The 27,202-nt window shown below is 38.8% G+C and overlaps 1 protein-coding gene and 2 long non-coding RNA genes across 5 annotated transcripts in view; 1 reads left to right on the top strand and 2 right to left on the bottom strand.

Annotated features, from left to right (window-relative positions):
* Positions 1-1,573: 1,573 nt before the first annotated feature.
* On the top strand, positions 1,574-9,095 carry LOC128602835 (uncharacterized). Its single transcript, XR_008384900.1, has 4 exons — positions 1,574-1,706; positions 4,188-4,337; positions 4,829-4,948; positions 8,211-9,095. It is a non-coding gene; the product is annotated as an uncharacterized LOC128602835 (long non-coding RNA).
* Positions 9,096-10,181: 1,086 nt separating this feature from the next.
* The window catches only part of LOC128602829 (uncharacterized), a 56,251-nt gene continuing 39,230 nt past the window's right edge, over positions 10,182-27,202 (bottom strand). The window contains exons 1-5 of one of the 2 annotated variants that reach the window (XM_053616902.1): positions 14,223-15,487; positions 13,771-14,121; positions 13,053-13,178; positions 12,300-12,394; positions 10,182-11,219 (exon numbers count right to left, since the gene is read on the bottom strand). In XM_053616902.1, the coding sequence (XP_053472877.1) occupies positions 11,118-11,219; positions 12,300-12,394; positions 13,053-13,178; positions 13,771-14,121; positions 14,223-14,244 (696 nt within the window). In that variant the 5' untranslated portion in view covers positions 14,245-15,487 and the 3' untranslated portion in view covers positions 10,182-11,117. Of the gene's footprint in view, positions 11,220-12,299; positions 12,395-13,052; positions 13,179-13,770; positions 14,122-14,222; positions 15,488-27,202 lie in introns of those variants that run through there. The other variant, XM_053616901.1, reaches the window with a different exon arrangement.
* The window catches only part of LOC128602834 (uncharacterized), a 32,941-nt gene continuing 25,138 nt past the window's right edge, over positions 19,400-27,202 (bottom strand). The window contains exons 3-4 of one of the 2 annotated variants that reach the window (XR_008384898.1): positions 24,782-24,890; positions 19,400-20,117 (exon numbers count right to left, since the gene is read on the bottom strand). This is a non-coding gene — a long non-coding RNA (uncharacterized LOC128602834). Of the gene's footprint in view, positions 20,118-20,924; positions 21,312-24,781; positions 24,891-27,202 lie in introns of those variants that run through there. The other variant, XR_008384899.1, reaches the window with a different exon arrangement.

Below are 27,202 nucleotides of genomic sequence, written 5' to 3'. Positions count from 1 at the left end.
CTCGATAGAAAATATTCGGGTTAAATCCACAGTCAAATAACTAGGCATTTATATTACAAAAAATCCTTTGTAGAGACAGCACTTAAGAATGGTTTTTAGATTTAACAATCCTAGTAGAAAAGTTTAACAGCGGGCTACAGCAAGACCTTTCATTATACGGTAGAGTCCTCCTATCAAAGGCTGAGGATCTTTCTCACTTTGTGTATCCTTCCCTATCTTTATTTGTGGAGAATAAGATTGGTAAGGAAATTAAGATCTTTTTAGATTTTATTTGGAAAAATAAATCGCACGTTTAAAAAAAAAAAAAAAGAAAAAGAAAGAAGTGCTATCCAACAGCAGAGCGGATGGAGATATTGATTTTTTTAGATTTACACGATACATAGTTTTAAAATAAAATGGCTCAAAAGAAGTCTATTTGGTAGCCTCTCTTTTATTTTGAAATGTAACTATATACCTCCTAACCTACCTATTGCTCTGTCCAAATTTCATCAACAGTGTCTTCTTACTTGGAAGCTGTGTTATATCCACAGTTTCTCACCCCACAGAACATTCAGAAACAAACTCTTATTTTCCCCCAGATGGTTCCAAAATAATATTAATTGTATTCTTTCCTTATTTGATAACTCAGGAAATATATTGACTTATGAGCGATTTATGACTTACCACAGTTTCCCAATTCCTCCAATAGAGTTTAATAAAGTGATTAAAGCAATTTCACCTGAGTTCATTCACCTTGTTAAAAGTAATGTTATATATAGCCCAAGTACTAGGCTACAGTTACAACTCAATATACTTTACTCTTGGAAGGAATGGATCTATTAAATAAGAAATGAACCAATAGTTTGATATGTGCGCCAAATCTTTCAAGTTAAGAGGAAAATTTCTCCGAGAGGAAAATTATATTGGAGGTCATTGGTAGAGGATATAATCTGGAAAAGGGCATGGCTTTTAACTGTAAAATATTGCATCTCCATTAAGGTGAAGGAAATGCATTAAAAAATATTACACAACATATACCCAGCCAAATATCTCTAAATACTTGGACATTGACAGCTCGTATTCTTTTTGTAAACAAGCAGAGGAGACATTTGCACATCAGTTTGGTTTTTTTTGATTGCCCTATATCTGTCTATATCTACAACTCTGGTCTGAACTAGGTTCTCATATATTGGACTCTAACAATTGTACACATTATTTTAGTTTAAAAGATATATTTTTTAAATGATAGCAATACTAATAATAAACCTCTGGAGTATGTGGTTAATTTTTTTAATTATATATGGTGCATTTTTCATTCATACACAAAAAATTGGAAATGGTGTTCCATCCTTCCTCCACTTTAAAATGGAACTAAACTTACTTTTTAAATTTCTTCATTGTATAAAGAAAAAAAACCTAGTTTATTTTTTTTTAAATATAGTTTATTAAGTACTAGATGTGTTGGTGAATTTAACATGTAACATTTTAATTACATTCTGCTGAAATGAACGAAATGACTCGTTTCGTTCATTCAAGATTCGTTCATTTTGCTGAACGTGATTCAAAGATCCGACTCAGTAAAATGATCCGAACTTTCCGTCACTAGTCAGGTGATATGAGCGCGCACGCGCATTAAAAATCTTCGTGTTCCTCACTAACGTACTGTTTATTTCTGTTTTATTTATGTCATAAACTATTTTGCTCGTGTTATATACAATGGATGTGAGGTATGTACTGGATATAAGCTGTACCAATGTGAGATATTTTCAGATGAAAGAAAAACAAAACTTCCTTCCGGTTTAAGGCGTTGTTAAGCTAAGCTAACGGCTAACTGACTATGCCGGAAAAACAGGGTGTAACATAATAATAACTAGGAAATTCCCTGCTATAACTAAACCATATTATACAGTTGTTCTTTCCCCAACCCTCATGCTCAGCCTATTAGTTTATCTTCCGACGTGTGTGTGTGTGTGTGTGTGTATATATATATATATATATATATATATATATATATATGTATATATATATATATATATATATATATATATATATATATATATATATATTTATTACGTAACAAATCTTATGTAGACTGAACAAACCGGATAAACCGCACTAAGCAGCTAGACCACATTTAGCTCGCCATTATCTGTGCTATTATTTAAGCTTAGCTTTTTAGTCTTAGAGGAGTGCAATTTTATATCTAACCAGCACCATCCCGTGTGTTTTCCAAAACCTGCAGAGAGATTGTATAAACTGGAATAAAGTTGGTTTGATGCTCGATATTCACAGATATGCGGAAATTAAGGGACCGTCTCTAAAGTGACACACGACATTGTTAAACACGATTCTAACTTCAATAGCATTTGAAGGGAATGACTTACAGTCATATAACCAACTGTAAAGTGTTCATGTAGGTGTCAGGTATAACGCACACCTTTTAGATTTGTGATATTTATCAAAATAAGCTATTAAATCATATGTAAATATTGCCATGTATTTTATTACTACATGGGCTTATACACAAAATATACCATTATTTAAAGTTCAATAGCATTTGAAGGGAATGATGTACAGTCACACAACCAACTGTAAAGTGTTCGCCTAGGTAGCAGGTATAACGCACACCTGTTAGATTTTTGATATTTTACCCTACAATGCAGGAACCAAAAAAACCTTCACGAATGCAAAAGGGGGTCAAAATGACCCGTACTGGATTGAATGGTTTTCTTCAAAAAATAGATGTCCTATTAATGAAATAATTAAAAGAAATGCTGATCCACGAATGTTTTAATATTTCAAACATTTTTATTTGTTTTCTTTGAATTTATTTATGTACGTGTTTAGATTGTGGATGGGAGCCAAAGGAATTCAAAATTCCTCAGTGTTCCTAAAATCTGTCATATTTGTCCAGCTCAAGTTTTCTCATGCCTACTTATATTTACTTATATTGTGGCACATTAATGTTACCATCTCTAAAAAAAAAACCAAAAAATTAATCTCACTGAAAACTCGACAGCAGTCTGAACACCCTGGCAGAGGCAACCAGGAGATATTTTGACTGAAATATTCTGGTACATAGCAGAATTCTTGATGCCTACTTTTTTTTTTTTGTTAATTTAAATTGTGAAAATTACTACATGTCGATGTTATTTGTCATTTGATAGTGCATCACTTTTAATAATCGCCACTGTTTCAAAGAGGATCAAATGCTGAAAGTCTGTACACCCGCTCAAACACTCGGAGAGTTCTGGAGTGCAGCAGCAAGAACATGGGCTTGTGAATATTTTGCTTTTTATGTTGTTTTGAAGTAGGATAGATCTTCCGTTTTGATGGATTCTAGGACCACCTATATCACCTGTAAGAAGAGTTTAAATGAATAATAATGATTAAAAAGACTAGGTGAGAAAGGCCCAAGGATCGTATATCCTACAAACAATGACCTTTTTATTTGGTTAAAAAAAATCCAGAAAAGTTATCTTGGCTAAAGTATAAGGGCAGACGCCAGTGGATATTTGTGTATTCATGAAGTAGCAGCCAGTTATCATCATCGAGTTCTAAGGAGCCGCTGACTCGGAGCCCATGTGAACAATGGCAGAATCAATTCCCATTCTTTACCCGTCTCAAGCCACCAATGGAAAAAGCTCCTCAAGGAAAGACCATGACCCTATACTCAGACATATAACATATACAAAAAAAAGGTCAGTGGCATCTTATTTTCTACAGAAGACCCGGACCCATTACCCAGCAGTAATCAGAAAGGGCATCAGTAATGGATGGAAACTGCAGGTCTAAGAAGAGGAAGAATCAGAAGTCATGATAACAATTGACCTATATAAAAACAGAACAGGTTTCTTTTTTTTATACAGGGAAATCTAAAACAGTTTGAACAGAACTTTCTGCTAGTTAAAGAGGAAGCTAAGCTAAACAAAAGCCTTAAGACACCCAGCAGAGACGGCAGTGAAGAGATCTCCATTCGACACGGCGCCTTCGCCAACGTGAAGGAGGAGTTCACGAAGATGGAACAGGTGCAGCTGAGAGGCGGTGCATGGTGGGGTAGCACAGCAGACTGATCAAATCAGATGGAAGAGGATTACAGGAAAGAAAAATAGGGATGCTGAAGAAAGAAATGAAGGAACTGAAACTCTTACACTCACTCACTCACTCACTCAGTCTCTCTCTCTCTCTCTCTCTCTCTCTCTCTCTAGCTGATGAGACACAAGCACTTGGCTAAGGACCAGGCTCCTGACCTGTTCTCTCTGGAGCTGGCTGGTATGGAGGAGCTCGCCCGGCGCTACGGCACGGACTCCCCCCAGTTCCAGGACGCCTGAGAGATTCTGGTAGCAGCGCTGCAGAAGGTGAAAAACCACACCACACGTTTTCAGCTTTCAGATCCTGCTGCATGTGGTTAAACGGGGGCAGCTCTTCCTAAACCTGCACGTGTACGCCGACATGTTTGCCACAAACACCTTTTAGAAAGTGTCAAAAAGGGAAAAAAAAAAAAAATATATATATATATATATATATATATATATATATATATATAAGGTCCCAAACTGACTTTCACTTACATAGAGGCTCTGAACTTTACCATCGCACAAATCACATGTGTATATAAATATATAAATAAATGTACATTTATACACAGCTGTAGTGAACACATTTTAAATGAGAGTAGTAAATACAAGCATCAGATTAAATCAGGACACTCGTAGAGATTTGTACCTAACGGATGTATGATTGTGGAATTTAATAATAATTACGACTAGGAGATATTTAATACTAGTAGAGACGGGTCATCTCGTTATACTTCATTAAACCATTCCTTCATCTCCGTCGTGTCTTCCAGTTCGCCGATGACGTCTTCGGCGTTTACGCCAGCAGCGCGGTGGTGGAGGTGGTGACGGTGAAGACGTTCGAGACGCCGCTGACCAGGAAGTCGTGCTCCATCCTGGAGGCTAAGCAGATTGTGAGTTTTTTATTTTATTGGATGTATTTATTTAAATGTTATAAATATTCTGCATTACAGAAGTTCAGTGCGTTTGCATGACACTTTACACAGGGTTATGACGTTATGACCAGCTATTAGGGAGGAGATGTGTTTATTTTTAGCTACGTTCATAGGTGTTGTTTTTAACAGGAAATGAAACCCTCAGTAGATCGTGTGCATAGATCAAATCATTATGAACGTGGTGCTGCCGTCTAAAACGGAGGAGAAGCTAGAAGAAATGGGAGTGATGGTTTTTATATTGCAGTGTATTGTTCATTATTATTATTATTATTATTATTATTATTATTATTATTAAGAAGAAGAAGAGTAATTAATCACGCTTGTAATGAAAAGTACCATTTAGTCAACATTTACTCTTTTTTTTTGTTGTTGTTTTTTTTTTTGGGTTCTGCCTCTTGTTCTGTGCCTCAAAACCACAGGACGTCCCTCAAAGTCATGTTTTCTCTGCTATGAACTTCAACCACTATGACCCATTTACATTTTGCTAAGATTCCGGATGCATGCAATTTTTTTTTTGATGCCTGGTCCACAGAAGGTGGGGTTTCTAAGTTCCTCCGAGGACCAGCCCAAGAGACATGCGCACATTTAAAATGCTCTTCCTCGATGCACACACACGTCTTGTTCCTGAAATAATTGCATAAACATACAGTTATTTTGTGTAATGTCGAAACTACGATTACTACAATGATTTGCACGTTCTAAGAAAAAAGTGTCATTTTATGAGCTGTATTATTCTACATGTATAAGTATACATAAATCTTTGCTTCTTAGTCTTTTAATCTCTAATGCTAAGTGTGTATTTGTATGAACCAGGAGCTTGTGGTTTAATGCACCAGATACGAAAACATCGAACTGAAGTAACTTCGCTCTGGTTGTCAAGTGGCAACGCAGTGCCAAGACAAACTGACTCCTGTATAAGTGTGACTAGCTAGACTTCAGAACTAGTGGAAGGAGGTGTTTAGCTTGTGTGGCCTTATAGGAGCCTTAAAAGACTGTTCTGGTGAGTCTGAAAGATCATAAGACCGCTGCACACCACTATGGGAGGGCTTGTGTAACCATTCCGGAAGCCATGTCTTGCCAAAGCGATGTTTGTGGTTTCGTCACACTAGGACATGTACACCGAGCGGTGTTCTATCACCGCTACATCAAACAGCGTGGCTCAATGACAAAACCCGACCCCAGGACTTCCCGTGTCCCGTCCGAACCCGTCTCACTTCGTAACTCTTGGACGAGTTTCTCCGGAGCTTATCAGGCTGTGACTTGATTCTCACACGTGTTAGAACACTGCTCGCAATTCAGGGAAAATAAGCAGGAGACACAAATTTAATGGTGGCGCAGGGATCTAAAGGTTGCTTAAGAGTCGCCAGCATGCCCAAATCACAGCCGAGGGTGCCAATACTTTTAATCTTCACTGAAAAATAAAGGTGTTTGGGTGGAAACGGTCACCAACGCACACAAGCGGTTGTGCGTGTTTTTGTGTCTGAATCTCATATCCTTGTACACTTGTGCACTAGGTCACTAGGAAGGGCGTTCATGTGCAGTCATGTGAAAAAATAAGTACATCCCATGGAAATTGTTGGCTCTTTTTTATTTATTTTTTGACATATTTGGACGAGCAAACATTTGATCCTCTTTGAAACAGTGCCTGCTAATAAAGTTTAGGGACTTGAACAAAAACACAAGGAAAATTCGCTTCAATCATTTATTCAACAGAAATATCAATAAATGTGATTCACGCCTCCCGTGCAGGTCAAATTGTGCAGTCTGTTTCTGATTGTAGAAGCATGCACTTCGACAGCAACAGTTGCAAGACTTGCTAGCAGATCCTGTGATGAAATCTTGGGGTTCTTGGAGACTTCTTTATTTCATCAGACAGTCTGCGTGTGGGCTGAGTTAGCTGGGACGGCCAGTCGTGGACTAATCGGCAGTCGTTTGAAATCTGCGCCATTTGTAGATGTATTTAAATCTCTTGGCAGACTCCTAGCCATCCACAACCTTTTTTCTGAAGGCCTTACAGAACTCTTTAGATCTTGGCATGATGACACCAGACACTAGATATGAGAGGGGTATAAATAAAACCGGTTCCACCTGCACTTCCTCAGCAGGTTCTAATCACTGACACACAATCTTCAACACCTGATTCTAACTTCATGGATTTGAAGGTGTGATAAATGCAGGGGTGTACTTACTTTTTCCATGTGACTGATCCTCTTTGAAACAGTGCCTATTAATAAAGATGATATACTATCAAATGACACACAAAACTGACATTTTGTGTAATTTTCACATTTAAAATTAAAACAACTGGATCAAACGTTTGCATGTCCAAAACAACAATTTCCATGGGGTGTACTTTTTTTTTTCCCCGCATGACTGTATGATCTACAGCTAAACTTTATTATTTAATGAGCAGTTATCTTTTAATAATTTTAAATGATTATCAGACAGAAAAACATATACACGTTAAAAAGTTCCTCCGACCGTTAATCAAGACATCTGTGACTGTTCTATTTGACCAATCGACGGTACGTGCTGTTTTGTAGCTCCGCCCACATGTCCCTACTCTGTTTGCACCGTACTTCGACAAGAAGTCATATCACATTGCAGAGCTGAGCGGACAAAGGTTCAGGCAAGCTTCACAGAGCGCGGAAACTTTTAAGCATGCCCACAAATAGGAAGTGGCTAGTTTGCTGTAAATAAGAACCGTATGGGTCAGAGCACACAAACCCACAGTGAGCAGTTCTCACACACAAACACACACACACACACACACACAAACAAACAAACAAACAAACAAGCGCACTTGTGTTTTTCTTTAAACGTTAACGTGTAAAACCCACACCAAAGCTGGTCTCAGTTCTGTGTGTATAGTAAGACGCAAAAGCTCGCGTGCACTCGGAGACCTGTTCGCTGCAGGGTTTGTAGATTTACAGTCGAGACCACGTCGATGCATGCACACGTTTTTCTAACACGTGGTCAGTGCAGTAGCAGGAGACTCTGCTTCGCGTCTTCACTTCTGTTTCGAAACACGCGCTCGCTTCTGGGCGTCCAGTCCGAGGTAGAGATCTAACGCCAATTTTGTTATTTCAATAAGCTCCACCCAGCATTTAGAGTGTTAAGATGACTGCTTGTAAATAAATGCGCCCTTTTGATTGGCAATAAAAGTGTTCTACGTGTGTAACCTCACCCCAAACGGTTTTTGATCTATTTTTGTTTCCAGAGTAACCCGGGAAGCCCCTACAACCTGGCCTACAAGTACAACTTTGAATACGCCGTCGTGTTCAACATCGTGCTGTGGCTCATGATCGTTTTGGCTCTCGCTGTCATCGTCATCTCGTACAACCTGTGGAACATGGACCCGGGCTACGACAGCATCATCTACAGGATGACCAATGAGAAGATCCGCATGGACTAACCGTGCATTCCATCGCAGTGTTGTTGTGTGTGTGTGTGTGTGTGTGTGTGTGTGTGTACACAGGTTTCTCACTTCCATTCATCCCATACGTCAAGTGTTTTGTGTGTGTATATATAGCTCTAAAATGTCAGTTTGTGAATATTTATTGATGCCTGCTATTTTGTTGAAAATCTAAATGAATACATATATAATATACACACAGCGGATGAATGAATTCGAACGAAATCGCGCTCACGTGTGGTGTGGTGTTGTGTTCCTGATCTAGCTACATGTTGAATCAGCTGTATTTATTATTGTTTTGTTTTTTTATTCCTGATACACTGGACCATGATGTCTGATACTGCTGTGATGGGGGTGGGGTGATGCACAAAAATTGCATGCAGTAAAACTTCACCTAGGTGTGATGTTAAAACTAGGAGATCGTTGGCGTGGTTTTATTTGGAAAAGTCAAAGACAGTTGGTTAAAAAAATGTTAGAAATATAATTGTTTGATCTGACACGCAGCGATTGAAGGGCAAAATGGTAGATGTGATATTTTTAACTTGGTTTAACCTCAACTCTCCATCACCCGGTACGTTCACCTGAAACTTCTTGTCCTCCGACCATAACGTGAACTTTAGCCGAATTGTTTTACCGACAAGTGTAGAGGTGCAAAGTTCATTTGTTACCAAATAAAGACTTCTGATACGGTCACATGTGCTATTTATTGTGAAACAGGAACTTGGACAGTTTTCCAGTAGCGTAAAAACCCCCATCACTGTTTTATACACGTCTGCTGCTGCACAGACGACAGAACTAACAATTTGGCCTTTGTGTGTTAGCAAAACACGAGAATTCTCAGAAACTGCTTCACTAATGAGTCCAGAGCAGTGTGTTCAAACTGACTCAAATCTGGACCAAACTACAGTAGTGTCACAGCTGACGCACACGCACACACTGTGGTTGAATCACATGACTGTTCCTCATGGGCATGAGGCAGTGGTGTGCTGTTTGTGGCTCGTTATGTGTTCACTATGAATCTGATTCAAATAATAACTGAATAATAAAAAAAAAAAACAGGTTCGGTAAATGATTATGGATTAATGTAGAGATTGTATTCAGACTTTTGTTAAAAAAGGACTCGTGCTTTAGCCGCAAATCACACGTAGCAAAGATCTTCCTGCCACTTCCTCTAAGGACAACGTGGCTGCGTGTCATAATCTAACCCAGAGCTAAAGGTGCAAAACCACAGAGAAGTAAAAAAAAAAGTTGTCTGACTAAAAGTCGACCACCTTGCACGAGCCGAGTGCGCAATTTTTTTTTTCATAGCAGCTGGGACAACACCTGTAGCACAGACTTTTGGAGTTCGAGAGAAAAATCATTGTTTCCCATTTATTAAGGTGTTTAAGTATACTTAAAATTTAGAATCTCACTTCTAAATGAATCAATCTTTTAGAATGCTAACAAATGATCCGAACTGCCAAACTTTGGGAGGCTGGGCTTGGGAAGCACATCATAAAAACAAAAAAAAAGGCCACTTGTGTAATCAATTAACCAATTAATAACTGACTCCGCCTCTTTTCTTGCGTGGAATGATACCAAACTGGGGGGGGGGGGGGCAATGACATTCCAAGTTGTCTTCTAAGATGGCCGCTCATATACACGTACCGAGTATCAGTACTGGATCCGAACTCGGAGTAAAAGTGGAATTGAGTAAATCCAGTGAGTATTTTTGTAAAGTGTTATTTTTAAAGGATGTTTGGTTTGTGATCAATAAGGAGAAGAGAGCAGGTGAGATAAAGATATTTTATAAGACTTTATTTCATTGCACAGTCGTTTAAATGTGACACTGTAATCTAATGCTGCGTTTGACTGAAGGTCCTAACTTGTCATTTCCGATCTCTGACTAGGAAAAAAAATGAACGAAAGCGCTCCCTCGACTCAGAATTCCTGCTCATCGACTCGTCTCCTCGACCCCGAGTTCAGCAAGTAAGGGCAAATCAAAATGGCTGCTTCAGCATCAGTAAACAATTTCTTACCTTTACCCGAGTATATTACTGTATTTACAAGTATTTGCTTTAGATCAATCAACATACAGACATATGTGCTTGTTAAAATATATACACTGCCTTTATAGGTGAATATACATCGCTCATCGCAGTTAGCTGGCATGGAGGCGTCCATGGTTTTCCCCCACATTGTAGCCTGAATGCACAGAGGTCGAAAATGATGTAACTTCCAACTTCCTACACTAACGAGGTCAGTCTAAATGCAGCATAACTGAAACACTGCCAGGGCATTATGGGAAAATATCTTGTCCTGCGAGAGATAGATGACAATGCCTGCCCCCCCAACCCCCCACCCCCCCACCACCTTTTGTAAAATGTTTCTCAAAATGGCTGACACTCTAGTAGAAACACTAACTAAACATTATCAGGGTTTGAAACATGACTCATTTCAGTCCAATGACTCACTTAAGTGTCTCATAAGAATGTGAGTTTTTTGATTCGCAACTCGAACAGCATCTACAAAAGTACATCTATAAATTTAGCCCTTAAATAAAATAAAATAATAATAAAAAAGATTTGTTCATGCTTGTGAATCAGTTCATCTGGTTTTTCAAACGACTCATTTGTGAATTGTCCATACACGGAAGCTGCAGAAACGGGCCTTCTTTATGAATATGATGAAACGTCACGTGTGGTCCAAGGTGTTGCGTGGGGTCACTCCGGGTCACAGATTTACAAGAGCGTACGTGCTGTCGAGGTTAGCCGTCCTGACGGGTCCGTTAGCTGTCCTGACGGGTCCGTTCTTGCTGAACTGCACCTCGGCGTACTGAAAGAATGACGCGATGTGACAGGATTAATAAAAGCAACTTTAATACGTTAATGCATATGTTCAAGACGCGACACAGTGGTGGAAAAAATATTAAATGCAGTGCATTAATGTGTGAAACTGAAGTATGATAAAGTTCACACACTTATGGACATGTCTGCAACAAACCATGTTTTTTCACACTGCAGTGTAAGAGCAGAGCCGTCCTGGTGTGTGAACTGTTTGTATTGTACATATAACCACAGCGCTGTATGTACACCACAGTGCTGCATACACGCCACAGCACAGGAATTATAAAGTGTACAAATCAATTGGATTTTTAAAAGTACTTTTAAAATGTACTAGTAACAGGATTATTTCCAAATATACCAAATATTTATTTACGCCTCCTTACTTTCAGTTCACGTTAATCTATTTGTTTTCATCCTGTAAACAGTTTTTTGTTCTATTGAGCACATTATAAAGAAGATTAATTACAGTGAGATTAATTACTAGTTAGCTATATAGTCGTCTTCGCAGCCTTCATTTTTGTCGATATATGCTAAAGCGTAAACTGAAAACTGTAAAAGGTTTATTTATCTTTATTTCATTATCAATGCATTTTCTTTGTATATGAACATAAAGATGTATTTGCATTTCGAATATTTGCAAATGCATCGGGGCATTTTAACAGCCGAGACATTTCTACAATGTATTTTAACACGTTTTACCAGCTCGTGTAACTGTTTCACACACATTAACACGTCTTGGTCTGTGTAGCACAATGCAGCTTTCACACGTGGGACTTTCCGCCTTCGCTGCAGCAGGCACCGTACCCACATCTACAACGACTCTATCATCTAATTCATCTCAATGATTACACTAAACTACACTGATGGAAACGGAGTCCACAGTAGACACTACCACACTCGGGGATCTTCCTGATTGCAGGACAGTTTATTTTATCATTTAATTTAATTAATCAGGTGAAAATGACCTGAGCGTAAGCGCATGAAGTTTTAAATTGGAAAATCATTTAAAGTATTGTTAAAAAACAATCAAACAAAAACAAAAGGCCAAAAGAAAGAGCAGTTAGCCTACCACAGGGCCGGTACTGTCCTGACGCGGCTGTAAACCAGGATCTGAGGGTTGTGCTTGAGTTTTTGGACGTCTTCTGCAGTGACACACTGTAAAAACTAAAACATAAAGATACAGAATTAACCCAGAGATATTCAGTACTTCATTAGCCGGCCCTTATTATATACATGAATGAGGCCTGTGTGTCAATACCTATTCATAATAAATGATGTGAATTATAACACTGATTAAGCAGTAATGCCTATCTTGTTCTAAAATGGTAATGTGTTATATATTTCTTGTGTTTTCTCCTGCATAAAGGCCTCTAATTATGATGAAATTAGATTAACTTTTGTAGTAAACCTGTAGCAAATGAATCACTTAAGGTCAATCGGCAATCTTAGCTTCAGGTAGTTTAGACTTCAAGACCTATTTAACAGGCCAAAACAACTAGATTTCATTTAAACTGCATTGTACACTAATGTGATCAGATATTATCAGGTAAAGTTTCTGCGTACACTAAGTTTATTCTGCACGGTAAGTACGTTATAACTAAATAAATATCATTTAAAAAGGTCACTTTGGCATTAGTAGATTGTATATCTTAATATCTGGTGCAGAATCGTTGTATGTAAACCTTTTAGTAATCTAATTTCAGGTCAATAGACTATCAGAGAGGTCAGAATAACAGATTTGTATTTTCAGTTGCGCAGGAGTATACTCAGTATATTCTCAGTTATTGCCATGTCACGAGAATACACATTAAATTAAACCCACCTGCAACTACAATGACCAGAACACAGTTGAATGTTACTGATATGATGAGAATCGGCAAGTGGCTGGTTTCTTCGGCTGTACTGCATGTTTGATTCTGACACTGCTCAGTTTTACACGTCTGATTCTCTGGAAACAATTTGAAAAAGAACAAATAGTTTGGACGTTAAACAAACTACTCGGTTTATCCACAACATGGTTTGTCTAGTATGTTTTATATCAGACACGGTTGAAGGTCTAGATCGAAGGTTCTCACTTTTTACGCAGTCAGGTACCACTTTAGATGTTAAAGAAAAATTCATGGACACCCTCAATACAGATTTAATTCATTTTAGGCTTATTAATTAAATGTGTACAATAATATTTAGTCTATTTCTTGGCACTGTACAGATTTGTACTATTCAACTTTCCACATATTAGATTTAAGGTAATAACCAAACAGGCTAATAAGACAATAATCAATATAATAACTTGTATAATGTGGAGTTCTAATAAAATCACGATTGATAAAATCACATTTTGATCTAAAAGATATACTATAGTTTTTGAACTAAAAATAATAGAAGAAATGTTTGAGTTCTGGCTCATCTCAAAAGTAATGTGTACAAAAACAAATCAATTATATATTAGAATTAAAATATAACAAAAGTCGCTTCAATCAAAACCTGTTCAACATTGTTATTAAAGGATATTACTGTAATTTTGATTTAAATAAACTCACCAGCTGAATGATTCCGGATGTAAAGTCTGATTCCACTGCTGATGTCGGGAGGTGAACCAGTTTGAGTTTGAATGCAATAATATACTCCTAATTCATTAGTACTGATATTGTGTATAAATAAACTGCTGTTATATTGTAGTAAGAATCTCTTGCTGAAGGTCGTGTTACTGTATTCTGGCGTCAGCCTTCTACTTGAGAAAGAGCGTAATATAAACACTGGAGGTTCTGACGGCTTCATGAGGAACCAGAACACATCTCTTACAGAGACCTCACACTTTAGAGTCACATTTTGTCCCAAATCTACCGACTTCTCTGTGAAACCTTCTGCAGCTCCACAGCACACAAGTAGATCTAGTCAAGAAATGTAACACACATCAGTGATTTAGAATCCAGTTGTCTTTTCAAGATGAAAAATAAGTCATAAGGTAAAATATATGCTGAACTTTACTCACAGAACCAAAGTACCCTTGTCATGCTGACGCTGGAACCCTGTTAAGAAGCACTCTGAAATCGTTTGCTTCAGTCAGGAAACACTTCAGTTGTGTTTTAGATGCAGGAGAGCGGAAGCGCTCTGACCACAACTTTTTTCTAAAATCTCCTTCACTCTTTATGTGCTGAAAAGCAGCCTCATGTACACCCACAGCATTACAATACAAATTTACAAGAAAAATACAAACCATTCACAACTGACCACTGACCTTTTATACCTCAGTGCTGTTGAATGCTCGATTCTGACTGGTTGATTTTTCCCCCTATAAAGTAGTTCAGCTGCAAACTCATGTTTATAATAATGTGCTTGTTTTAATACGTCATTGTTTTTATGGTCACAGCTCATTCAAGGTAACTTGTATTGTGAATACTCCACATAAATAGTTTAAAAACAAAAAGTAATTGTTCGTATGATGAACTTTTCTGGAAGGAGACGTTTATTACACCATTATGGAAGGAGTCTCCAGTGTCAGCACTTTGTATCAGTCAGAGGTAAAGCTGTGACTAAGTTTTAACTTTAAGAGAGAATAAAAATTGAGGCTGGGGAGGAAACAACTTTTAATAGCTGCTGTAACATGCACCAATCAGCCATAACATTAAATCCACTGACAGGTGACATGAATAACATTATTTCAGTACACTGGCACCTGTCAAGGGGTGGAATATATTTATTAGGCAGCATGTGAACAGTCAGTTCTCGAAGGTGATGTGTTGGAAGCAGGAAAAAATGGACAAGTGTAAGGATCTGAGCAAAATCTGGCCAACTTGTGATGGCATGGACAACTGGGTCGGAGCATCTCCAAAACGGCAGCTCTTGTGGGGTGTGACTGGTGTGCAGTGTTTAGTACCTACCAAAAGTGGTCCAAGGAAAGACAACTGGTGAACTGGTGTCAGGGTCATGGGACCCAAGACTTGAAAGCTCGAAGGCTAGAGCCATCTGGTCCAATCCCACAGAAGCACAAACTGTAGTAAAAACTGCTTGAAAAGTTAATGCTGGCTATGATAGAAAGGTATCAGAACACACAGTGGTCTGAAATAGAGGAAGCTGCACTTAAATATGATGTTGAAAATGGACACCGACTAACTAAAATTTATAGAACAGCTCCCCTACTGGTGCTTTAGCATTATGACAAAATACATAACTTTTTTTTAGGAGCCTGATGGCCTTCAGGTAAAAACTGTTTTTTAGTCAGTGCTCCAAATCAGAGAATAGACTGATAGATAGACTGAACTAAATTTAGTTCCTATTCAATTTGTGTATTTAAACCCTCATGTTTCTCTGTGTCTTTGTGAAGGCTTGTTTCATGTTCATGTGCGTTATTGAGCATTGGATTTATGTGTTTCCTTAATTCCCATCTTCTTCTTTAGTGTTTTCCGTTTTCAAACCCTTGGGTTTGTTTCTCATTTGTGATTATGAATGATCATAAAAAATATAATAAATGATCAGGATCACAGAAACTGGACAGGTGAAGACTGGAAAAAGACCAGGTGATTTTCTTTTTAAACTTCAACTGTCCAGTTTCTGTGATTCTGATCATTTATGATTTTTTTTATGATATACTTGTCCAGTGTGGGTGAGGCTGTGTCCATGATAACCAAAGATTCCTGTTCTGGGTGGATAGGAGTAGAACCTGATGTGCTCTTCTGCTGTTGTAGCACATCCACCTCAAGGTTCAAGGTTTTGTGCATGCGGAGATGCTTTTCCGCTCACCACGGTTGTAAAGAGTGATTTGAGTTACTTTAATCCTTCCTGGCAGCTCAAACCAGTCCACCTGGTACCAACATCCATGACACAGTTAAAGTCACAGAGACCACATTTTATTCATTCTGATGTTTGATGTGAACATTAACTGAAGCTGCTGCGACATGATTGGCTCATTAGATAAGTGCATGAATGTGCTCCTAATAAGGTGAACACCCATATGTCCCTCCTGAACATCCTATTCCAGATTTATTCCCCTTTTGCTGTTATAATAAGCTCCGATCTTCTGGGGAGGCTTTACACTAGATTTTGGAGCATGGCTGTCACGATTTGTGTTCATTCAGCTACAAGAGCGTTAGTAAGATCAGGCACTGATCTTGCTAATGATCAGGTGAGGGGATCTGGGGTGCATTTGATGTTACAGTTAATCCCAAAGGTGTTTAGTGGGGTTGATGCAAACCAGGTCTTTATGAAGTTCGGTTTGTGCACAGGGGTTAGATTTGAGTCATGACTGACTGAGCTACCATTTGCTAGCTAGCCGACATGTTGCATCATTTTAGTCAAAGTAATGTAGGTATAACTATCTAATGTATGGTAGCAACTGAAAATATAAACAGCAGTCAACATTTACACTCAACACCTATATTTTTAAATAAAAAAATAAATAAATGCTGTTCAAAAAGTGTCCGTAGTGTATGAATGGGTGTGTGAATGTGTATGTGATTGTGCCCTGCGATGGACTGGCACCCTGTCCAGGGTGTACCCCGCCCTGTGCCCGATGCTCCCTGGGATAGGCTTCAGGTTCCTGAGCGACCCTGAAGAAGGAGTAAGCGGTAGAAGATGGATGGATGGATGGATGGATAAATGCTGTTCTCCATGATTTTCATCTGGATCTGACACCTGCTGTTGTTACCCATGTAATAAAGAAGTGCTCTTTTATGCTTTGCTCTTTCCATTGGTGGAGTACATTAAAAAGGATTGACTGGCTTTCTGATTGACCTTTCCAAGCTACTTTGGGTGTTCTCTAAAGTCAGAGTCAGTGGTAAATGATTATGAAATTGAGGTAGTATTAGCTGCCTTGGTTTATACCATCACTTTGTACACAGACAGTGTTTTGCTGATACAATATCTGTACAACGAACTACAACTTAGTCATCAAAATGAGCAACATTTTGCTGCCAACAACACTTCCATCTTTGTCTTTTGTTAGCAACTAGGTAGCCAGCTAACATAAGTGATACGAGTGCTGTATATTTACCTCCTCAAAACAGTAAAGCCAACGTTATAGCTTTAACAAGCTAATATGTCTGTATGCTGATTGATCTCAGCAAACACTAGATTATAGAGAATTAATTTAAAAGTAGAAATGCTACTTTGTATACTGAGACGGTGTGGGTAGACATGGTCACATGAGGTCATGTGCTGAACTTGAGGTTGAGAAGATGGAGTAACCACAGTGATTAATTACGAATCCGCATTGGCCAAGGAGATGATGCTGGAACTTTTGTCTGGTGCCGTTCTAATGCATCTATAGACATATATGCAACATATAAAGATGACTTTCTGAAGAAAACAATCACATTTCCCCCCTCATTTATGATATCAGGTTGCATGTCAGGTGAAGGACCAGGGAGACCTCTGTCAATGCACAGGTGTACACTGAAATTCTGGACACTTTTCTCATTGCATCGATAGGAAATGGTTTTGGTGATGAAGTCATTTTTCAGGATGATAATGCATCTTGCCACAGAGCAAAGAGCATTAAAACTTTTCTTCAGGAAAGGCAGATCAACTCAGTGACCTGGCCAGCAAACAGTCCGGATTTGAATCCCATTTAACAGTTTTGGTGGAAGTTAAAAAATTGGTCCATGACAAGGCGCTATCCTGCAAAGCTGATCTGTCGACCGTTATCCGAGAAGGTTGGAACCAGTTTGAGAATTGGAGGATATTGTTTTCCATTAGTGAAGTGAAGTCCATGCCTCAAAGAATTCAGGCCATCATAAAAGCCTGAGGTGGAGCAACAAAGTACTATTATACCATATTTTTTCCTCTACTTGATCTGGAAAACAATATGCCATTAAGTAAATCAATGTCATTTAATTTGTTTGAGGTATTTTTCACGAAGCCAGAATGTTCAGCAAAAATTGTTTTGTATCGTATCTGTGATTTGTTTATTTGCTACGAAGTGAAAAAGCCGGGTGAACATCCTTTAAGTGTGGTGACTCCATCATTTTTGCCAGGGGTTGTACGCATTCCGAGTTAAGGAGCTTTTTTCCTTGGTTTTTCCTATTCCTAGGTCGGAAATCAGGCCGCCCCCCCCCCCGGTTTTAACCATTTTCTACCACCAGAGGGCGCTTTTCACCCACTTTTGTATTAATCGAATTACGCTTGCTCTGTGCAAGAAAATGAACTTGCAAATGAGGGAGTGGTTTAATTCATTACTAATGCTGATTATTTATTTATTTATTTGTAGTATTAGCCCTGTCTTTGTCATTTATTTAGTGATTTGATATATAAAAATGAACTCGTATAATATCCTTTTGCCACAGATCACTGGCTAGGACAAGTTTAATAGTGCTAGGAAAATATTTATGTATTCATTTTTAAAATCTTTTTAAACATATTGTTTGAAAACACATCAACATAAACATTTGCACATGTTTATATTTGCTTTATAGTGTATACTGTAGTAATGTTACACAGTGAAATACTTGACTAGTAGTGTAATTGCTTTGTTTACAGGTAAAGCATGTACCTGGATACACCTATCTGAACTTATCACTATGTCCTTAGTAAATATAAAATGACACAATATAAATGTTACACTCTGTAAATAAGTGCATGCTGCTTTTCAGCTCTGCAGAGTTTCAAGTTTGAACTAATTTGGCTGATTGTTTAATTATCAAGCCTTCCTGCGTGAGATAGATTAGGCGTGTTAGCAATGTTAAAGAGTGCTGGGATACAGGGTAAGTGTTTCTGAAGTGTTTTGAGTCCTGCTCATCTAGTCTGTCTTGTTTGCATAACTTTGTGTTTGTTTTGCATGTTTTATGTCCATGGACAGGGCCGGGTTGCAGCCGGCTGTACCAGTTCAACTCGTAGATCCCGTCCAGATCGTAGATAATTAAACATTGCAAAGAATAAAGCATTTTATCATCACCAGCCAATCAGAAAAACAATCTGACAAACATGAAATACTACATCCATGATCGAGACACAGGGAAGAGGTTAGCATGTGCCTTTCTCAGTGCAACATTTACTTCAAGTGGGACTTGTCAGTTGAATATTAAATTGTTAAATAAACATCTCCTCACAGAAAACTTCACCATGCCAACATTTACACTTTGTTTTTTAAGCTGTTTAATTCAGTAGTGATGTACTATAAACTGTTGTAATCGTCAAACCCAAAAATACACCATCATTCACACACCATTTTTTAAAAATGTGTTTGTTTTTATTTTGTCACTGACCTGAGAACAGTACAGTTCTCTTTAAGTAGGATATGACACTTAGATAACCGTAGGGCTTAAGAATATATTTTTATTCTATTACAAGGACACTTACCTTACTAACATTACATTAACCTTCTTCTTTTAGGCAGTGCTGTTCAAATTATAAATGCAAGGTTGCAACAGCTGGCTGATACAGGTTTCGGTTTGAATAAAATGTTAGCCTGCTGCATTAGTAAATAGACAAAAATATCTATCTAGTTAGCATTTTTTAATTCTCTTCTTTAAAAATGGTCCAACATTCTGTCCTGACTTTCTTCTTTTCTCCAGCTCTATCTACGACTCTCCTGTTTTTGCCACATCAGAGCAGAATAAAAGAAGACATGTAGACTGCTACTCATCAATCCACAAAACTAAGTTTGTAGAATAAAGTACAGCTTCATGGAATTTACATCATCAGTTGCATTATAACACAGTAGATTTATATAAAAAGTACAATTCTGAGATTTTGCCCATGTTTTCATCTTTATATTTACAACTACTAATCTGTAATTATTTATTATGTATTTATTTTCTACTGTAATAATTGTTTATTATGGAGTAAATAGCTGATTTGGAGTAAATAATTTCTGTACCATCCTCCTAGAGCTTCTTCTACAGCAGGAATGTGACCAGGAGTCATCTGATAAGGTGTTAAGATTCACACAAACCTGACCAAAGGGGAACAAAAGTGGTCAGTGGTTTCCAGTGGAATGAAAATAAGAAACAGGAATAAGCAGTAGTGAAAGGAAGTGATGCATAAACAAGGGACACATGTTTAATTGTTAATGGAAGTATGCTAATGCTGCTCGACGATCAGTACAATAAATTCTACAATAGATGTAGGTAATAGTAGTTACTTTACATTTACATTTATTCACTTAGCAGACGCTTTTATTCAAAGCGACTTACAAATGAGAAAGATACAAGCAAAGCGATATCAAGCAGAGAACAATACAAGAAGTGCTACCATACAAGATCTATTAATTGAATTCCAGAAGAAGCAAAGTGCTGAGTAGAGGTGTAAGTGCTATTTTTTTTATTTATTTATTTATTTTTTATGAGTTGGTTAGGTGTTCATAGAAGAGGTGGGTCTTTAGCTGTTTTTTGAAGATGGTGAGAGATTCTGCGGTCCGGATTGAGATTGGAAGTGCATTCCAACACTGAGGAACAATTAGTGTGAAGGTTCTGGAAAGGGACCTTGCGCCACGCTAAGTTGGAACTGCTAAACGTCGGTCGCTAATCGATCGCAGATTGCGAGAGAGAACGTAGGCCTTCAGGAGAGAGTTGAGGTAGGAGGGTGCTGTTCCTGACAAGGTCTTGTAGTTGAGCATCAAGGCCTTGAATTTGATGCGGGCAGCTACAGGAAGCCAGTGGAGGGAGATGAAGAGGGGTGTGACATGGGTTCTCTTGGACTGGTTGAAGACGAGGCGCGCTGCAGCATTCTGAATCATCTCAAGGGGTTTGATGGAGCTGGCTGGGAGGCCTGAAAGCAGTGAGTTGCAGTAGTCCAGTTTAGAGATAACAAAAGCCTGGACTAGAATCTGTGTAGCCTGTTTGGTGATGTAGGGTCGGATTTTCTTGATGTTGTAAAGGATGAATCTACAGGACCTTGCAGTTGCTGAGATATGGTCTGCAAAGGTCAAGCCATCATCAAGAATCACCCCAAGGTTCCTGGCCGTCCTGGTTGGTATGAGTGTGAGTGAGCCGAGCTGTACAGAGAGGTTGTGGTTGATTGAGGGACAGGCTAGGATGACGAGAAGCTCAGATTTTGCCAGGTTAAGTTTAAGATGGTTTTCCTTCATCCAGACCGAGATGTCCGAAAGGCAAGCAGAGATGCGTGCAGAGACGGATGGATCGTCAGGCTGGAAGGACAAATGGAGCTGGGTGTCATCAGCATAGCAATGATATGAGAAGCCATGAGACTCAATCACCTGCCCTAGAGATGTAGTGTAGATAGAAAAGAGGAGTGGACCCAGAACTGACCCCTGTGGAACGCCAGTTGTGAGTTGCTGAGTTTCAGAAATACCTCCCCTCCATGATACCTTGAAGGATCTGTCAGAGAGGTTTACTTTAATAAACCTAATTCGAAAAAGCCAAATCCACAGCTAGCATGGGATTTCACAGTTCAGTTGCTTACAATATTTTTCTCAGTATACTTTTCTTGAAAGCCAGCAATTCCTACACATACCACTCCAACAATTTAATTTATATTCTGCTTTCTTAATGAGCAAAAAGAAATGTGCGTCTATAAGAAGGAGGAAAACGGAGGTGCTAATGGGGATTTACAGGGAGGGAAAAAAGTATTTGATCCCCTGCTGATTTTGTACGTTTGCCCACTGACAAAGAAATGATCAGTCTATAATTTTAATGGTAGATATATTTGAACAGTGAGAGACAGAATAACAACAAGAAAATCCAGAAAAACGCATGTCAAAAATGTTATAAATTGATTTGCATTTTAATGAGGGAAATAAGTATTTGACTCCCTCTCAATCAGAAAGATTTCTGGCTCCCAGGTGTCTTTTATACAGGTAACGAGCTGAAATTAGGAGCACACTCTTAAAGGGAGTGCTCCTAATCTCAGCTTGTTACCTGTATAAGAGACACCTGTCCACAGAAGCAATCAATCAATCAGATTCCAAACTCTCCACCATGGCCAAGACCAAAGAGCTCTCCAAGGATGTCAGGGACAAGATTGTAGACCTACACAAGTCTGGAATGGGCTACAAGACCATTGCCAAGCAGCTTGGTGAGAAGGTGACAACAGTTGGTGCGATTATTCGCAAATGGAAGAAACACAAAAGAACTGTCAATCTCCCTCGGCCTGGGGCTCCATGCAAGATCTCACCTCGTGGAGTTGCAATGATCATGAGAACAGTGAGGAATCAGCCCAGAACTACACAGGAGGATCTTGTCAATGATCTCAAGGCAGCTGGGACCATAGTCACCAAGAAAACAATTGGTAACACACTACGCCGTGAAGGACTGAAATCCTGCAGCGCCCGCAAGGTCCCCCTGCTCAAGAAAGCACATATACATGCCCGTCTGAAGTTTGCCAATGAACATCTGAATGATTCAGAGGAAACTGGGTGAAAGTGTTGTGGTCAGATGAGACCAAAATGGAGCTCTTTGGCATCAACTCAACTTGCCGTGTTTGGAGGAGGAGGAATGCTGCCTATGACCCCAAGAACACCATCCCCACCGTCAAACATGGAGGTGGAAACATTATGCTTTGGGGGTGTTTTTCTGCTAAGGGGACAGGACAACTTCACCGCATCAAAGGGACGATGGACGGGGCCATGTACCGTCAAATCTTGGGTGAGAACCTCCTTCCCTCAGCCAGGGCATTGAAAATGGGTCGTGGATGGGTATTCCAGCATGACAATGACCCAAAACACACGGCCAAGGCAAAAAAGGAGTGGCTCAAGAAGAAGCAAAAGCATTGCAATTCCAAAGATGTCATGGAACATCTCTGATTGCAAGTTCCTCCAGCAGGTCTTCATGCTGTTGAAACCATTTTCCTACCACACCAGGTTTCAGCCCTGTTGCTCTTGCTGCTGAAATGGCCTCTGGTGTCCTGATGCCGAGGTCTGGATTCCGCTTAAAAAGTTTAGATACCAGTAGTACCCAGCAGTGCCTTGTACTTCAGAGAAGCCTTTGATATTATTGGCCTTTGCATAATTAAATGCAATGCCCTGGACATCTCTTTTGGTAGGGGGAAAGCCTCTTTTGATAAGCTTGATAAGACTGGCCAGTTCTTTCTCAGAGTCCACTGGCAGGTACTGCTTCCTCTCAGATGCATAGCCAGAGCCAGCAACTTTGCCACTAATGCGCCTATGCAAAGTGGTCTTTGGAATGTTCTTTTGGAATGGGCCACTAACTAAAATGACTTTTTTCACAAAAATCAAAGTTTCTTTTTAAATTTAAACATTGTATTTGAAAGAGCCGGTCAAAACATTGTTCATAGACCTCTTGCTTCATTGGTAAGCTTACTTATAACTGCTTTATCACCCTTATTAGTGATGAATGAAATTTACTATTCCATGCTCACTTACCATACAATTTCTCTGACATGCTTCATATAACACTCTGCCCCACCCACTTAAAAAATCTTACAGCAATCAAAACTATTGTTATATGTCAACTAGTATTGTAGCCACAATGTAAGATCAGTTATTGTGATTGGCTATAAAAACTTAAACGGCTATGACGCTCCAACCGTATCTGGCCCATTTTAGCTGAATTGACCCTATGTTTTGTAACTAAAATGAATATACAAAAAGACAGCAGCAACACACAGACAAACATTATATATATAAACATATTAAACAAATAAAATAATAAAGCTGAATATGTTTGGTAATAGACGTCATCAGGTGACGTGTTCTGCGTATGCTTTTAAAAGTTCCGCCTGGGTTCGTTAGTAGCGGAAGTTAGCCTTTTGTGAATATTTGTGTTCTGTAAATTTATATTTTATTAATTTTATTAGAAACTGTTTCCCTGGTGTTGTATGCAATGAATGTGAGGTATGTATCAGATAAAGTCAGTACCAGTGTGAGATATTTTATGATAATGAGCTGTGTTCAGTTTAAGGCCTGGTTAAGCTAAGCTAACACAGCGTAACACAGCTTGCTAATTTCCTGATCTAGGTATACTAGCTAAAATATATTCTACAGCTGTTCTATTACTCCAATTAAATAACTATATCCTTCCCCACCTTTACACTCAGATTGCTAACTTATCTTCTGATTTAAACATCTTTTGTTCTATAAGAGTTTAACGGAAACTGGATTAAGTAGCTAGACTGCATTTAGCTCACCATTATCTGTTTTTATTAAAGTTTAGCTTTTTTAGTGGTGTGTAGCAGGTCAGTCATGGGGAACTCCTTTCTAACTCCACTATACAGTGATCATACTGTGAATTTATTCTGCTGTTCCACCTCTTTGTTTTTTTCCCTTTTTCTTCATTAATTACAGCTGGATTTTCTGCTTCACCTTCCTGCTTCTGATACACACAGGTGAGCGTTTCACACCGCAGTAAGCAGATGTGTGTACTGTATGGAAAAGTGAAATTTGTTTAATAATTACTGAAATGGGAACATCAATGAAGATGGGTCTATACATGAAGATTCAACAGTTTGAAAGTATGATTGATGTATGTGTGTGTGTGTATATATATATATATATATATATATATATATATAAAGTACAATTTCTTGATGTGTCCCGATGAACACGTTTGTCCTCATATTATTGAGATTTTCTGTGTTTTTTTTAACTTTTAGTGCCGGTGCAGAGTGTTCAAGGGTTTATAGGAGAATCCATGATCTTACCGTGTACTTTCACACAGAATCCGCAGGTCGTGTTTTCGCGAGACGAAGGCACCAGGACAGTGTGTGACATCAGTGGTGGTGAAGCCAGTTTCAAAGAGCAGCATTCAAACTATAAAGACAGAGTTCAAATATTTCCATCAAAAATTAAGGAGGGGAATTTTTCCATCATGCTGAGCAACTTGCAGCAATCTGATGAAGGAACGTACACCTGCACCGAACCAAGCGAAGGTCTTGACCAGCAAGTGCAACTGAAGGTTGAAGGTGTGTTTGGCTGTTTTTTATAAAATCAAGCATGAAGCTTTTTCTGAAACATGAAGTTGTCACATCGTGTTCTGTTTAGCACGATTCAGTCATTATATTCAAAATGATCTGATTAAATCCCAACAATGAGGTCATTTGCCTTAAATCACTGCTAGTAGATATACAATTGCAATCAAAATTATTCAACCCCCATTGCAAATCAGGTTTATTGTCAAAATGTTCAGACTTTCAGCTGATTGCAATGAACAAATCGAACAAAAGCAATTGAAATAGTTCAACACAATGAATGCTTTCAAGTGTTTTCCCCAAATTCAACTGAAAATGAAACTTATAATGATTTCTACTGTCTCAAAATGATTCACCCCCTGAATAGAATCCCTCACAACAGCACAAATATCCAAAAGAGGTGTTGTCTCAAGCACACCTGATGCAAAACTAATCAAGGGCTTCATTAGTTGTACCAGGTGTGCTTAAGCTGGAACACATGAAATACCTGAACTGGGTAGGGGTAAAAAAAAAAAAAAGAAATACCTGGACGGGGCAGAAAAAGGAAGCTATCAATGGCTGCAACCAGATTTCTGAGAAGGCAGGTTGTGAAAAACCCTCTGGTGATTGCAAAAGACCTGCAGCAAGACTTGGTGGCAACATTCACTGAGATTTCAGTGAGCACAGTAAGGCAGGTAGTAAACGCAGAATGTTTCCATGCCAGAATTCCAAGATGTACACCACTGCTGACCCAAAAGCACAAGAAAAGTCACTCAAAATGATATAAATAATCCACAAAAGTTTTGGGATTCTGCACGATGGATCAACAATATGTCTGCAGAAAGAAGAATGAAGAAAGAACACTCTGTCCACAGTCGAGCATGGTGGTGGCTCGGTGATGCTCTGGGGCTGCTTTGCATCCTCTGGCACTGGAAACCTGCAGCATGTGGAAGGCGACATGGATTCATTGAGGTATCAGGAAATCCTAGGAGAAAACCTCATGCTGTCTGTGAGGAAGCTGAAGCTTGGGTGTCATTGGACCTTCCAACAGGACAATGATCCCAAGTGTACCTCAAATTTCAGCAAGGCTTGGTTGTAGAAATCCCGAAAGATTTTACAGGGCCGTCACAGTCACCTGACTTGAACCCCATCGAAAATCTCTGGTGGGATTTGAAGAAGGCGGTTACAGCACGCAAACCCAAGAATATTACAGAACTGGAGGCCATTGCTCATGAGGAATGGGGTAAGATTCCTCAGGAACGCTGCCAGAAGCTCTGCATCTCGTTTGCAGCAGGTCATAACAGCAAAAGGGAGCTGTACTAAGCACTAAAGATGCTTGCCGTGAAGGGGTTGAATAATTTTGAGACTGGAGAAGTCATTATAAGTTGCATTTTCAGTTGAATTTGGGGAAACCACTTGAAGCATTCGTCATGTCAAACTATTTCAACTGCTTTTGTTTGATTTGTTCATCACAAACCGCTGAAAGTCTGTACATTTTGACAATAAACCTGATTTGCAGTGGAGGTCAAATAATTTTGATTGCAACTGTACATATGTAAATATTTATAATTCCTTTTATTTAAAATGATGTGTATATATTCAGTATCCTTGAGGATTATCAGCATCTTTAAAAATCAACACAAATTAATATATAAAAAGTGCCATAGGGTTTTGAGATATTGTAGTATATTGTAGCCAGGTTTCAGAACGATCAGCATCCTCATAATTAATATACAGTGACTCCTGCTGTGGAGAGAATAACAGCACTGAGTCACTTCCTGTAATGTCTAACAATGTTGGTGCTTGTAGAGGATCCTGGTCCACTCCTCCATTTTACACTCCTTTATATTCTCTGGTCTGTGCATGTGGAAGCTACTTGTGAATTCAGACCACAAGTTTTCTGTAGGTTTCCAATCCAGAGGCTGAGAAGGTCTCCACAAAGCATTACTGTTGTTTCTTTAATCATGGGGAAGTAGGTTTGTCTTATCGTCTCGCTGAAAACTTGATGGCAAAGTCTGAACCTCCTGGCAGAGGCAACCAGGAGATATTTTGTCTGAACTACCAAAAGCAATGTAGCCCCATAGCAGTAGTTTTCCACATGTTTCAGACGTCAACATTTGTTACAGCCCTAATTGTGCTTAATGGTATTTTTCCCCATGCTAATGGAAGACAAAG

Source organism: Ictalurus furcatus, chromosome 27, assembly GCF_023375685.1.
Source record: "Ictalurus furcatus strain D&B chromosome 27, Billie_1.0, whole genome shotgun sequence".
NCBI lineage: Eukaryota > Metazoa > Chordata > Actinopteri > Siluriformes > Ictaluridae > Ictalurus > Ictalurus furcatus.
The sequence above is the reverse complement of the archived record's forward strand: the minus strand, read 5'-3'. Positions and strand labels throughout refer to the sequence as shown.